Below are 13,735 nucleotides of genomic sequence, written 5' to 3'. Positions count from 1 at the left end.
GAGAGACGTGGCCACAAGCCGAGGACCAGCAGGAGCCACCAGATGCTGAACGAGGCAGGAAGGACTGTCCCCTAGAACCTGCAGAGGAAGCATGGCCTGCCCACGCCTTGATTTCAGACTTCTGGACTCCAGAACCGTGAGAGGATAAGCTTCTGTTGTTTTAAGGCACCCAGTTTGTGATAATTTCTTAGAACAGCCCCAGGAAGCTCACACAGGTCCCTATGAGGCTTGATAGGAAACACAGGCCTGTAAAACCATGACTGAGCTCATGTTGCTGTTGGTCATTATGTGTTTTTCTCAATCAATGGATATAAAAAATATTACTATCCTGTGAATAGGAACAAAAATGTTACCATCATGTGAATAGTAATAAAAATATTACTCTCGAGAAACATCCATATTTGCAGCCCCTTTATCTTCCAGAGGGGGCAGCTGAGCCTCAGAGGGGGCTGTGGAGAAGCCAGCAAGCTGGTCTGGTGAGTCATTTCTCCTCCTCCAAGGTCCATTAAGTTTTCGGGCACTCGTGGTCCTCACAAACCCACACAAAGAGGTCAGGATCATGCCTGTCAGCAGAAGGTTTAGAAACACTGCCCACCTCCCTCTCTCTGCCTCCCAGTTTGGCAAGGCTGAGAGCAAGTTCACATCCTGTGATTGTTCCAGAAAACCAAGAATTGCTAAAGGCCATTGTGTCAGCTTTGCCCAACCCATGCCACTTGACACCCTAGCACTCCACATCATGGCCCAGCCCCTGTCTCCTCCCTCTCCCTGCCTGATTTCAGCACAGCAGACTGCAGTGGGACAGGGCCGCTGATAAAAGGAGGGTAGAACCCAGAGAGCTGGTTGCCTGGGCTGGAGTGTCACCAGGCCAGCACCATGGCGAGGTCCGCGGCCTGGGCAGGTGAGTGGGCATCATCTGGGAGGGAGGGCTTGGGGCTGAAGCTGCGGGGAAGTGGGGTGTGCACAGTAAATGGCTCCTCGGTGCTTTCTGCAAGGAAGCAGGGCATACAGGAGAACTTGGGACCGTCAGCCCCGCCCTCCCTCTGCCACTTGGCTGGCAGTCCCTCAATTCCCATTCCTGTGGGGTCCCCTTGGGGCTTTGTGTTGCAAGGAAAGGCTTTTCTCAAAAGGCTGAAAATGGCTTTTCCTCCTTCTGTCCTGGAAGCCCAGCGTCAGTGAGCCCCTGCACTGGGGAGTCGTCTTTCCTGTGCTCTGAGGCCCCGACTTTTGGCTTTACCCAAGAGGTGCCCACTGCCAACCCCATGCTGGTTGTCCTGCAAGAGGGCAACCTGGGGGCCACGATCCTGGGTGTCCTTGCAAATTTTCATGCCAGTTTTATTAGGTTGATGGGAAAATCCAAGGTCACCAGAAAAGTGAGATCAATTCTTTTTAAGGAGCCCTGCCAAATCCTGGTTCTCCAAGGATGTTGGCAACTCAGCCAGTGCCTTTGAGGTGTGGTGGGAAAGTAGCAGGATGCACAGAAGCCTTGCGGGGAGATGGATCTCCTGGCCAAGCCCTTCCAAAGGGGCTCTTTCCAGCCCCAGAACAGATTTTTTCTTTTTTTTTTTTAAGATTGGCACCTGAGCTAACAAAGTTGCCAATCTTTTTTCTTTTTTTTTTCTGCTTTTTCTCCCCAAATTCCCCCAGTATATAGTTGTATATTTTATTTAGTTGTGAGTCCTTCTAGTTGTGGCATGTGGGATGCCGCCTCAACATGGCCTGACGAGCAGTGCCATGTCTGCGCCCAGGATCCAAACTGGTGAAACCCTGGGCCGCCAAAGCAGAGCACACAAACTTAATCACTTGGCCACGGGGCCGGCCCTCCTAGAACAGATTTTCTTCTCCTTTCCAAAGAGAAACTTTCTCTGTGAATCCCTCACAAGTCAGTGGTTTTCCTAGAATCTTCCTAGATCCACATGGCCCTCCACTGATGCTCTAGAGGTAGCAGCCTCAGCTCATGAATACCTCCATCAGCCCAGGCCAGGGAGGGGCCCCTGCCATGCGGCCTGGGTGAAGAGATGGACACAGTGCCCTCCTGGGTCCCTTCTGGGTAGAGGAAGCTTGGTTTTCAGGAAAACATCCAGAGCCCCCCCCACCACCACCTCCACCTCCTGTGCTTCCACGGCCGACAGGGCCTGGGAAGGGGAGGGTGACTCATGACCTCTGCCTTCTCTCCCTGCTTCAGGTTTGATGGTCCTGCTGGTGATCCAATGGGGTAAGTGGCACCTTCCTTGAGGCTGGCCATCGACTCCGTCAGCCCCTTCCCTGCTCTCTCTCTCCCCAACTTACTCACCCCACCCCGCCCCAGGAGCTCTTGCCAGTTTCAGTGGGGACTCTCCTCCAAAGCACAGCCCCCCACTAGTGTCCTTGTCCCCATGATGGCCCTGCTGTCCCTTCTTCCAGTAAGGTTCTTGTGCCCTCACCCACTAGCTGAGCTCCCGCATGTCCATGGGGCCAGCTTAAACGTCAGCCTCTCTCAGGACTTTCCTGGGGTCACTTACTCCAAGCTCAACGCCTGAACACAGTTGACAGTATGCATCAGTGTTTCTAACAACGGGCTTGAGGGTCTTCCCCCAACAGACCCCGAGCTCCTGGAGGTATGGTAGCCTCGGTCTTAGCCAGCTCCATACCCTAGCCTCTTAGCTCAGCCAGGACAGCATGTGCACTCCCGTGTCCACTGAACTGATGGCATGTAGGGCTCGGGAAGCCAGGAGGCTCCTTGTGTTGGACAAAAGAGAGCTCTCCAGGGATCTGCAAGTAGCCTGGGTGTCCGGGTTCCCTCCTACCCGACTCCAGTCCCTGTGCATCAAGGCCCCAGGAGGCCCGGCCCTCGGACCTGTCGTGAGGCTGAGCTGTGGCACTGAACACACATTCCCCCTCTTGGTCTCACCAGAGCGACAGCCAGAGGCCACAGAAATAACAAATATGGGGAAGATACATGTTGAAGATTTCCCACAAAGTTTTAGTCCAAGCTGTTTCTGGGCACACACCATATACCATATGGTCTATAGTATGATATAGAGAGAGAGATCTATAGTAGAGCTCTGTGTGGACGAAGGGGTAATATATGCAAAGTGCTTAGAGCAGAGCTGACTCTCTGTCAGCACTGTTCTGAGTGTTTTGCATAGATCAACTCTTTGTCCACACAATGGTCCTGTAAGGGAGGAACAATGATTGTCCCCATTCACAGAGGAGGAAGCTGAGTGACCAGGCTGGTAAGTTGCAGAGTTGGGATTTCAGCTCAGGCATTGAAATTCCAGAGTGCCTGCTCTTCACCACCACACTTCATTGCCTCTACAGTAGGAAAATCCGTGCGTGATCTTTGATCGCGTACGACAGGATATGGTGTGAGAAGAGCCTCCTGGCTCCTCCTAGACGGTCCCAGAGATGTGTTCTCAGGGTTAATCCCCTCCTTCCTTCTTCTGGTTTGGGGAGTCCACCAATCCTCCTCCTATATCACAGCAGGCTATACCCTCAGCTCCTAACGGCCAGCTCTACTACTGAGTGACCTCTGGTTAGGGCCAGTGACCACCCCAGAGCTCCATCTGGGTGCCCAGGGGAGTCTCAGCCAGCCCCTCGTGCTCTGGGTCCCCACAGACCCTCCTGTAGCCACTCTGCACCCCTCCCCCACCCGGCCCTCTCACTGGCCAGAGGGATGCTGGAGGGGAGCACAGAGAGACCCTCCCCCCACCAGGGGCAAGGGCAAGTCCCAGGGTCCAGACACCAGCCACAGATGGGATCCAGTCCAAACTCACCATTCAGCCAAGTTTCTGGCATAAAATGTCGGCCCACACAAACCACACCATGGAAGAATGCGAGGCTGGAAGAGACCCAGAGTCATCTTCAGATGGGGACCCCTGGGCAGAGGCTGAAGGGGATGGGCCCCAAGTGCCTTCCTGGCAGATGTGGGAATGAAGACTAGTGTGCTTGCTTCCTGGTGTTCCGGTCACCCTAGCATAGCACTGACCATGGTGGGGGCCATCACTGCAAGACCACCCCGTCTGGGAACAGAGGCCCTCCCCAGAGAGTCTTCCTAGTCTGTAGGGGATGCCAGAAACAAGCTACTTTTTCCTGGATGAAATAAGGCCTTTATTAGCATTTTATCAGTGATGTCCATCAACACAAATTCTCTACAAGAGATGACAAGTCAACGCAAACCTCTAAATCAAGAGAAAAACAAAACCCAAACACTGAGCTGGGGCCTCCTCTCTGCCACTTCATGTATTTGCATTTTAATTAACATTCCGAAGTATGCCAAGCCATGCTTTGCAATTTCAGCCTCCTGCCTGCAGCAGATGAAGGGCCGTGTTTAAGTGTTTAACGCCCTGTGGCACAAGGAGTTTCTGTCCCCAGGCAGAGGGCGCCAGTCCCAGCTGGTCCTTCTGACCGCCATTTCTTTTCTTTTCCCCAACGGGCCAGGCTCTGCTGCGAAGCTGGTCTGCTACTTCACCAACTGGGCCCAGTACAGACAGGGGCCCGCTCGCTTCCTGCCCAAGGACGTGAATCCCAGTCTGTGCACCCACCTCATCTACGCCTTTGCCGGCATGAACAATCACCAGCTCAGCTCCATCGAGTGGAATGACAAGACGCTCTACCAGGAGTTCAATGGCCTGAGGAAGATGTGAGCTGCGGTGGGGGATGGGGGAGGGGGAACTGGAGAAGGCAGAGCCAGAAATCTTCCCCCCCGCCCCGCACCCCGCTCCCAACTGCAATCCAGCCACACAGACCTGCTGTGTCGCTTAGGGCAAGTCGCAGCCACTCTCTGGGCTTTCCTGTGCATAGATGGAAGAGGTGGGGGTAGACAGGACTCCTTAAGGGCCCTTCCAGGTTAGATCCAAGTGGGCTCTGGACTGTGAAACGGTTTCCCTATGCCGGGAACCAGTGCCCTTCTCCCTCCTAAAATCTATCCATTCTCCAGCTCAAGTGTTTTCACCACTTGACGAAGCCTCTCTGAGGACCTGCCCTGACCCCTCACTTCCTGAACTCCTTGTGTGTGCGTCTCCCCAGCCAGACGGCAGGTCCTGGAAGGCAGGAACATGTCTCTCCCTTCCCAGTCTAGAGCTTCCCCGGTGCAGCTCTGCACACGGAGAATCACGCCTCCCTGACGCCTACCCCATCAGCCCCACCAGGGCGCCACCAGCTCCTTGCGGTCAGGGAGGTGAGCCCTGGGAGCTGGCGGGGTGAATTCGGGCACTTCTCTTGCATTTCCCAGGAATCCGCAGCTGAAGACTCTGCTGGCCATCGGGGGCTGGAACTTCGGCACTCAGAAGTGAGTTGACTGTGTGGCAGAGCCACTGGGTACAAACCAGCTCACTGGCCAGAGAGAGCCCTGGTCAGGGACTCAGGCCAGGCCAAGGTGTGGCCATGGTGAGGGGTATGGGAGGGGATCTGGATGCTGAGAGCTGACTTTCCTTCCCAGTTCTCAATGCCTCACGGGGAGGGCAGAGGAGGGGGCTGAGCTCCGAGCCACTATCCATCCAGTCTTGCCAGGAGTGCAGGATCCGAATGCAGCACGGAGATTCTGACCTCTTTCCAGGCCTCAGTCTCTTCCTCCACGAAATGGGTAGAAGGAGGGTCCCAGCTAATCCCAGACGACACACAGTGTCTATGTTTCCCGAGCTCTGAAACAGGATACTTTGTCCCAGAATTCTTCTAGGCGTCAAAGGCAGTCTGTGAAGTTGAGCTTGGATGCCAAAATATTGGCATTTCTAAGACATTTTTGATGATTTATGGAGGCAATGGAATGGTATTTTGGGGACTAGACTTTTCCTAGAAAGTCCAGGAAATATGGTTCCCAAAGTTCTAAACCTCTTTCCAAGACATTTTTGGATCATGAGACCTTTTAAGAACCTGACGAAATTTATGAGCCACCTTCCCAAAATACTGCTCACGCACTGATTTTTCATTGATATGCTGGGGTTCCTAGGCAGACACCCCACTTAAGAACTGCTGCTGTTAATTAAATTAATAAATTAATAAAAAATAAAATAGGATCAGTCTATAAAAATCTCAAGGCCCCCCCCAAAGTCCAGGGACTTCTCCTGGGGATGCTGAGGAAGGAGAACGTGGGGAGGTGGCTCCTGGGGCAAGAGCCCTGAACTAGTAACAGTCAGAGCGCACAGCATCCTACAACCGCGAGCTAGAAGGAGGGTGACCAGGTTAAAACACAGGGAGCAAGAGCAGCAGCCCCCGAACTGCCCGACCCTCGCCTCTTCCCTCTTCATCTGAGAAACGGATTCTTCTTCCTCCTAGAGGGTGACAGCTAGCTCTGGCTCAGGGCTCCTGGCGAGTCAGTGTGCCCCCAGTGATGCCGTCTGGGGGCAGGACACACCTCTAGGTGGTCCCTTCTCCCTGGCCAGGCTCATGACTCACCAGCACGTGAGCAGCCCTGCCAGCGCCCTCCTGGCCTGACAGCCAAGCCCCAATATTCCAAGCAGCTTCTCACTTTCTCTGAGGAGAGAGGGGCCCGCTGCCCTGTGCAAGGCAGTCCCACACTGCCTTTCGTCACCCACAGGTTCACAGATATGGTGGCCACAGCCGAAAACCGTCAGACCTTCATCAACTCGGCCATCAAGTTTCTGCGCAAGTATGACTTTGACGGCCTTGACCTGGACTGGGAGTACCCGGGGAGCCGGGGCAGCCCCCCTTCGGACAAGCAGCGCTTCACAGCCCTGGTGCAGGTGTGGCTGGGTGGGGTAGGGGTCACCCAGTCGGCCAGGGGTCCAGAGCCGTGGCCCCCCATGACGCATATTTCATAGGTTTACATGGCACAGACCAGCCCTGCTGTCGGTTCTCAGGCTCCCGAGAGCAATCATCCATGGGGGCTCGCAGGGGCCGGCATGGTGCCTCCACTGTGCTCACTCTGAGCTGTCCCACAGGAGCTGACCAACGCCTTCCAGCAGGAAGCCCAGGCCTCGGGGAAGGAGCGCCTCCTTCTGAGCGCGGCCGTCCCGGCGGGGCGGGCCTACGTGGATGCCGGCTACGAGGTGGACAGAATTGCCCAGTGAGTCTCAGACAAGCGAGGACCACAGGCGTGGACCCCCTGTTCTCTGGGATGGGAGGGGCCCGGGCCAGCTGAGCTTCCAGGAGCAGAGCAGGGGTTCAACTGCGAGGTGTCACCTGGGGAAAGCCCCTCCCCTCCACCGGCAAACCCAGGAAGGATTTGCTCAGTGTGTCTGCTGCTCCACACTCCAGATTCCCTCCGCTTTGGCCCTTGTCCTTGTCCTTGGGAACTCAGGATTAAAGGGGGGTGCGGGGGAGGGGGATGAGGAGTGAACTGAAGCCCCAGCATCTCCCAGAGGATGAGTGTGGACCTGGGCGCCTGTTAGAAATGAGGGCCCCCAGGCCCCCTGACTCGGAACCAGCCCCACAGGGAGAGTCCCAGGTGACTGATTGATGTGCGCACTGAAGTCCGGAGACACTGAGCTGGATTTCCCTCCAAAGTGGCAAAATAGCTGGAGGTGTCCTGGGTGGAATTGATCCTGAGGGTGCTGAGGGGACAGCTGGGGGCAGATGCTAAAGACTGTTGCGCCAACCTCACCGTCTAAGCAAGAACAGCCTCACAAATGGGGGGCTGACTGGGAGTGCTGCCTGTGTCACAGAGCCAGAGGAGCCTGCAGCCCCCTCTCTTCCCATCAGGTCCCTCCCAGGCCACACGCTGGGGCCAAAGGAGCGGGGAGGGGGAGGGCTCTGCCTGCTCACTAGCCCCTCACCCCTTTTTCCGTGCCTCCCGAAGGAACCTGGATTTCATCAGCCTTATGGCCTACGACTTCCATGGCTCCTGGGAGAGGACCACAGGACACAACAGCCCCCTCTACAGGAGGCAGGGAGAGAGCGGGGCAGCGGCTGAGCTCAACGTGGTGAGTGGCCGGGGGGATGAAGTGGCCGGGGGATGAGGGGACTCCCATTCCGCAGGCCCTGCCAAGTGGCCTCTTTTGAGTCTCAAGGAACGTGGTGGAAAAAAAAGCAGGAAGCCCAGCCCGGCCCCAAGAAGCCAGAGTGTCTGTTTCTTCAGTGCTGGTTGTTTTCTTTTCCTGTTCCGTGCTGCTGCTGAGTGGCGCTCCGGCTGGTATTGGACACAGCCAGCCAGTGACTCTTTCTGAGTTCCCAGTCACAACGGCTCCTGCTATGTCACACACACTCATCCCATTTCCTTCAAGACAGTGGGTGACCTTTTGCTCCCAGTCACTGAGTGGACCTTCCGGAAGGTGCTTTCTGAGATGGGAGCTTTCCCTAGTTGAGAACGTCTCAGTGGGTGTCACTCAGGGCAGAACCGCCCTGCCCTGACCCCAGCCTCTGGAAAGGGCAGGGCTGGTTTAGACTGGGGCGGGCTGGGGCCTCCTGCACAACTCTCCCTCACTGAGTAGGCTGGACGCTTCTTATGAGCCCCAATGATATCTTAAAAGTAAAGAAGAACAAAAAGGCCTGAATTGAACTGCTTTACAGTCTTGAGGAGCCCCCTCTCTGTGCATCAGCTGGGTGGAACACCCCTCTCTGTGCATCAGCTGGGTGGAGCCCCCCTCTCTGTGCATCAGCTGGGTAGAGCCCCCCTCTCTGTGCATCAGCTGGGTGGAGCCCCCCTCTCTGTGCATCAGCTGGGTAGAGCCCCCCTCTCTGTGCATCAGCTGGGTGGAACACCCCTCTCTGTGCATCAGCTGGGTGGAACACCCCTCTCTGTGCATCAGCTGGGTGGAACACCCCTCTCTGTGCATCAGCTGGGTGGAACACCCCTCTCTGTGCATCAGCTGGGTGGAACACCTCTCTCTGTGCATCAGCTGGGTGGAACACCCCTCTCTGTGCATCAGCTGGGTGGAGCCCCCCTCTCTGTGCATCAGCTGGTGGAACACCCCTCTCTGTGCATCAGCTGGTGGAGCCCCCCTCTCTGTGCATCAGCTGGGTGGAGCCCCCCTCTCTGTGCATCAGCTGGGTGGAACACCCCTCTCTGTGCATCAGCTGGTGGAACACCCCGGACTTCGGCGGCTCCTCCAGGAATACAGTCACCTCTTCGGGAGCTTGAGTGAGGCACCCCTCTTTCACATGAGCCCCGCCCCTCCACCCCCACTCCGAAACTGTGTGGGTCCCCAGGGGGCGGCCAGCCCAGCCTGGTGGGACACACACGACATTCAGCTGAGCAGCTAGGGCTGAAGTCCCCCCCGGCACCGTGCCCTCCATTCCTACAAAGAGGCCTCAGCTCTCCCTACCGTGCTGCTGGGGATGCTTCTGGCCGGAGAGGTGACTTCCCAACTCGCACACAGGAGCCACAGCGCATAGCAGGGGCCCTGCCCTCTGCCCTCAGAAAGCTCCAGTCTGAGCCAAGATAAATCAGGCAGACCAGCAAAACAAAACAAAAACAAATGAATACAGTGAAAGCTGTTCTTCACCACAGTGCTGAGAGAGGACCAAGACTCAGACGGGGTACTTCTTGGGGGAAGCGAGCCCGTCATCCTGAGGAGGAATCTCCATCGTCCCTTTATGCCACACGCCCACGCTGGGCGCCTCCTCACGTCACAGGCCCGGGGGCATCATGTCGAGAATTCTGACGGGGAAGGAAGGCATGGAGCAGAGGCGGATGAGGGAGCCCACTTGCTCTTTCCATTTGAGCGCGGAAACGTCAAGCAGTGTTCTAGGCATTGGGGAAAAGAGAGAAAACAGACCCAATTCCCTAGCCTTGTGCTCAGGGAAAAACAACCTGAGTCTCTATGATTAGCTGCCCTTTATTGCACTGTGCTGGCCCTTCCTCACGCACCACACCCTGCACTCCTGTAACGCCCTTAGACAGATATTTCTATTGTTCCCACTTTACAGACAGGAAGCCTGAGGCTCAGCAAGATCAGATGAGTTGCTGAGTAAGGAGGGATCTGGCTGCTGTGTTCACCCAGGTACTCCAGCATCTAGGACAGGCCTGGGCCACTGGGGGCCGTCAGTAAATATCTGCTCGGGGGAGTAGCTGGCTGATTCCAAAGCCCACGGTCTTGGCTACTGTGCCATGAGCTTCTCTCACTGGAGTTGAGGGTTAAGACAGGATCTAGGGAAGACGGGGCAGAATTGAATCCTAAATAAAGGGTCCATGAAGCTCCTCGGGAGCCCCCAGCCTTGGACGGCCACAACCAGGGTGAAGGCAAAGAAAACTAACCCTGCCCCCCTTCTCTACCACCAGGACTTTGCAGTGCAGCACTGGCTGCAGAAGGGGACCCCCGCCAACAAACTGATCCTGGGCATGCCCACCTACGGGCGCTCCTTCAGCCTGGCCTCCTCATCAGACACTGGCGTGGGGGCCCCAGTCACGGGGCCTGGAACCCCTGGCCCCTTCACCAGGGAGGGCGGGCTGCTGGCTTACTATGAGGTAGGAAAGCCCATGTCCACCCCAAGTACCGTAGGGGGCAGGGGCTACTTCTCCCACAGCATCTGAGTGAGGGTGCCAGGCACAGCAAACTCTGGCCAGGTGAGTTCCATCCCACGCCTGTCACTTTTGATTTATCCTTAAGCCCAGCTGCCTCACTGAATCCAGGGTTCTAGGTCACACAATCTAGAACCCCATAGATGCTCCAGGCTTCCTCAGAAAGGAACTTTCTGATCTGCAGTCTGCCCTTGGAGGGAGGCACAGAAGCCTGCAGTGCCTCCCACCTCCTCCCCAGCTGTGTCCCCTGTCCCTACAGGTCTGCTCCTGGAAGGGGGCCACTGAGCACAGAATCGAGGACCAGAAGGTGCCCTACGCTGTCCAGGGTGACCACTGGGTGGGTTTTGATGACGTGGAGAGCTTCAAAACCAAGGTGAGGCCCAACCCCACTGGGAGGGAGTGGTTCTGGGTGGGTCCGAGGCCCGTCAGTAACATCGAATGACAGCATTCAGGGCACCCTCAACAAGTCTCTAAACATCCCAGCATTTCACAGATCTCCATGTGACAGCATTTGCGCCTTCACCACCTATTGACTAAGAAAAGACACGATGACAAAAAATTGCTCTACACCGAGTAGCACTCTTGAAAGAATTGGTATTTTATTAAATACAAACTCTACAGACATTTGAGGAGGAGAAATAAACCCAGCGAGCATATCATCTGGTTCAGTCCATGGCAATATTTGGTGCATGTTCATATCATAGACCTTGTGATTTACTTATATGACCCCCACTCCTGCCCAATGTCGACGGCTGAAAACTTAGTGCGTTTATTTGCTTCCATGCCTCTGTCCCCACAAGGTCTGGAGCTCCCGCACCTGTCATCTATGTATCTCCCATCGGGGTCACGCAGGCAGTAGCAGGTTCTAGAGTGTGGACAAAGCGCTCCAGGAGAATGGAGGAAGGAGCACAATCTCGCTGGAGGACATGGGGAAGGGATCAAGGTGGCAAGGTCTTTGAGAAAGTCCTAAAGCAGAGAAGGGCACATTCTGGGGAGGAAACGGCAGGAGCAAAGACATGGTGAAGAGGAAAACGGAGGATGGACTAAGAGAACAAGTCATAGGCTCGCACGGCTGGAAGCCCGAGGGGGCACGGTGTGGGAAGGGAGGTGGCTGGAGAGGGAGATTGGGGCCAGCAAGGGTTCCAGACCAGCCCCACCCTCCAACCCCCAGCCTCGCTCCAGGGTGAGTCAGGGCCCCCTGGCAGGGTTAGGGGACAGGGAAGCCCACCTGAGGGAACACACAGCTAACCCTGAGGAAGCCTCTGGGATCCGGTGGAGGGTGAGTAGGCCCTCGGAGAGGACGAAGACGTGAAGATAGGGAACTGATTCAGATCTGTGAGGAAGCTTTGTGGCTGTCTGTGGTGATGGGACTCAGGACGACAAGCAGACAGTGCCCTCAACCACAGAAGCCCAGCCCAGAAAAGGCCAAGTTAAGGCTGCCAACCCAGGGATGCCCACACACCCATCCACTCCTCATACCTCCACCCTCACCCTCACCGCAGGCCAGGCTACGTCAGGACAGGGGGATTCCAGAAGACTCATGCCCTGCCCAGCCCAGGGCTGTGCCGGAAGGCTGGACCACTCGTGGGCCTGGTGTGCTGGGAAAAAAAGGCCCCATCTAGATGAGGAAGCCAGGCTCTGGGCTGACCTGGCCAGGCGTCCCTGGGCTCCTCCACCCGCATCTCGCTCCTCACATAGGTCAGCTACCTGAAGCAGAAGGGACTGGGCGGGGCCATGGTCTGGGCGCTGGACATGGACGACTTCTCTGGCTCCTTCTGTAACCAGGGCCAATACCCACTCATCAAGACCCTGCAGCTGGAGCTGAGTGAGTATGGGGCCAGGGACCAGAGGCAGAATTCGGGGGTAGGGTATGAACCCCCATCCCTGAACTGCAGGTCCTGGCTCCTTCAGAGGAAATGACTTGGCCCCAGTGCTATGATGTCGCAAATTTCATGCACCCCCAGGAGCTGAGGAAACTGTTGAGCTGATTCTCTTTCCACGCTCCTCCTCCTCTTTCTGGTTGTAGCAATGCCCACCTGAGGCATTGGTACCCAGGGCTTCCCTCCGGGGACAGCCTGCTCCTCTCTTCTCAAGGAGAAAGTCTGCCCTCGGCGTGAGGGGTGAGACCCCCTGGCCTCACCAGCACAGGGCTGGGCTTTACAGGCAGCCATCGCCTGCCCGTGACACCTGCAGCCCCGGTGTTTTCTGCTGAGCTGTGTGTGCTGTGGCTGAAGGCATGGCTGCCACCCGGCTGCACCCCACCTAGAGGGTGTGAGCTGCTGCCTGCAAGCAGTTGCCGCCTGTATTCGGAGCCCATGGGTTTGGGATTTCTTGGGGGAGTCTTGGCTGAATCTCCCTGTTTGCCCAGGTCTTCCACATAGACCGCTGGGCCCTCCAGAGCATGAAGTGCCTGCGCCGGGCCAGCCCTCTGAACCCAAGGGTGGCCCCAGCCTTGGACAAGACACCTTCTGCCAGGGCAGAGCTGATGGGCTCTACCCCAACCCTCGGGACGGCTCCAGCTACTACAACTGTGCAGGGGGGAGGCTGTTCCAGCAAAGCTGCCCCAGGGGCCTGGTGTTCAGCTCTTCCTGCAAATGCTGCAGCTGGAGTTGAGCCCCCAGGGCCCCCGCAGCCTGAGGTCTCGCCACAACCTGCCTCCCCAGCTCTCCCCGGGGGTCCTGCAGGCCTCTCTCTGGTCCCTCCACTTCGGAGCTTTCTGCTCTCAGCCTTGGATGCCTTTTGTTCTGGTCCTCTTGGGCTGCCTCTTTTATCTGCAAAATAAATCTCTGGCTCGCATCCCACTGTCCCCAGATGTGGTGACCTACAGAGGCTCTCGGAGCACACTGTAAGCTCAAGCACTGCCCTGGGGCAGGTAGGGAGCCAAGAGGGGAAGTGGCATGGGCACGCATAGGTCGTGTGCCAGGGCTTGTCTCGCAGACCCCAGTGGGCAGCTTACAGGGCGCAGACAACCGCGTCTGGGGAACGGCCCCAGGGGAGCAAGGTGGAGTGACACATTCTTCACGGCTCAGAAGCCGTTGGGGACAGAAGAGCTCTTCCCGGCGACCTCCACTCAGGTGTTATTCCCACGATGGACACCAGGTGGCAGCAGAGAAGAGCGCTTCCCCGCCTTGGGCTCTGCGCGGCCGTAATGTGAGGATGCGGACCCCGCACTGACCCCGCCCTCTGAGTCCAGCCCTTCCAGGCCCTCCACACGCTTTGTCTCATCCCCTGCTCCCATTTGCCAGATGAGGCAGGGACAATCGTCATCCTCGTTTTGCAGGTGTTTAAACCGAAAACTGATTCTAACCCAGTTCTGAGTCCAGAACCGAGGCGTGAATGGGC

The 13,735-nt window shown here is 56.7% G+C and overlaps 1 protein-coding gene across 1 annotated transcript; it reads left to right on the top strand.

Moving 5' to 3' along the window:
* The first annotated feature begins 792 nt into the window (after positions 1-792).
* CHIT1 (chitinase 1) lies at positions 793-13,188 on the top strand. Its single transcript, NM_001143797.1, has 11 exons — positions 793-898; positions 2,183-2,212; positions 4,417-4,618; positions 5,210-5,266; positions 6,512-6,677; positions 6,876-7,000; positions 7,733-7,856; positions 10,154-10,339; positions 10,653-10,766; positions 12,092-12,218; positions 12,762-13,188. The coding sequence occupies exons 1-11, from the start codon at positions 874-876 to the stop codon at positions 13,004-13,006; spliced, it is 1,401 nt and encodes a 466-aa protein (NP_001137269.1). The 5' UTR covers positions 793-873; the 3' UTR covers positions 13,007-13,188.
* The last annotated feature ends 547 nt before the right edge of the window (positions 13,189-13,735 follow it).

This window comes from Equus caballus, chromosome 30, assembly GCF_041296265.1.
Source record: "Equus caballus isolate H_3958 breed thoroughbred chromosome 30, TB-T2T, whole genome shotgun sequence".
Lineage (NCBI taxonomy): Eukaryota > Metazoa > Chordata > Mammalia > Perissodactyla > Equidae > Equus > Equus caballus.
The sequence above is the reverse complement of the archived record's forward strand: the minus strand, read 5'-3'. Positions and strand labels throughout refer to the sequence as shown.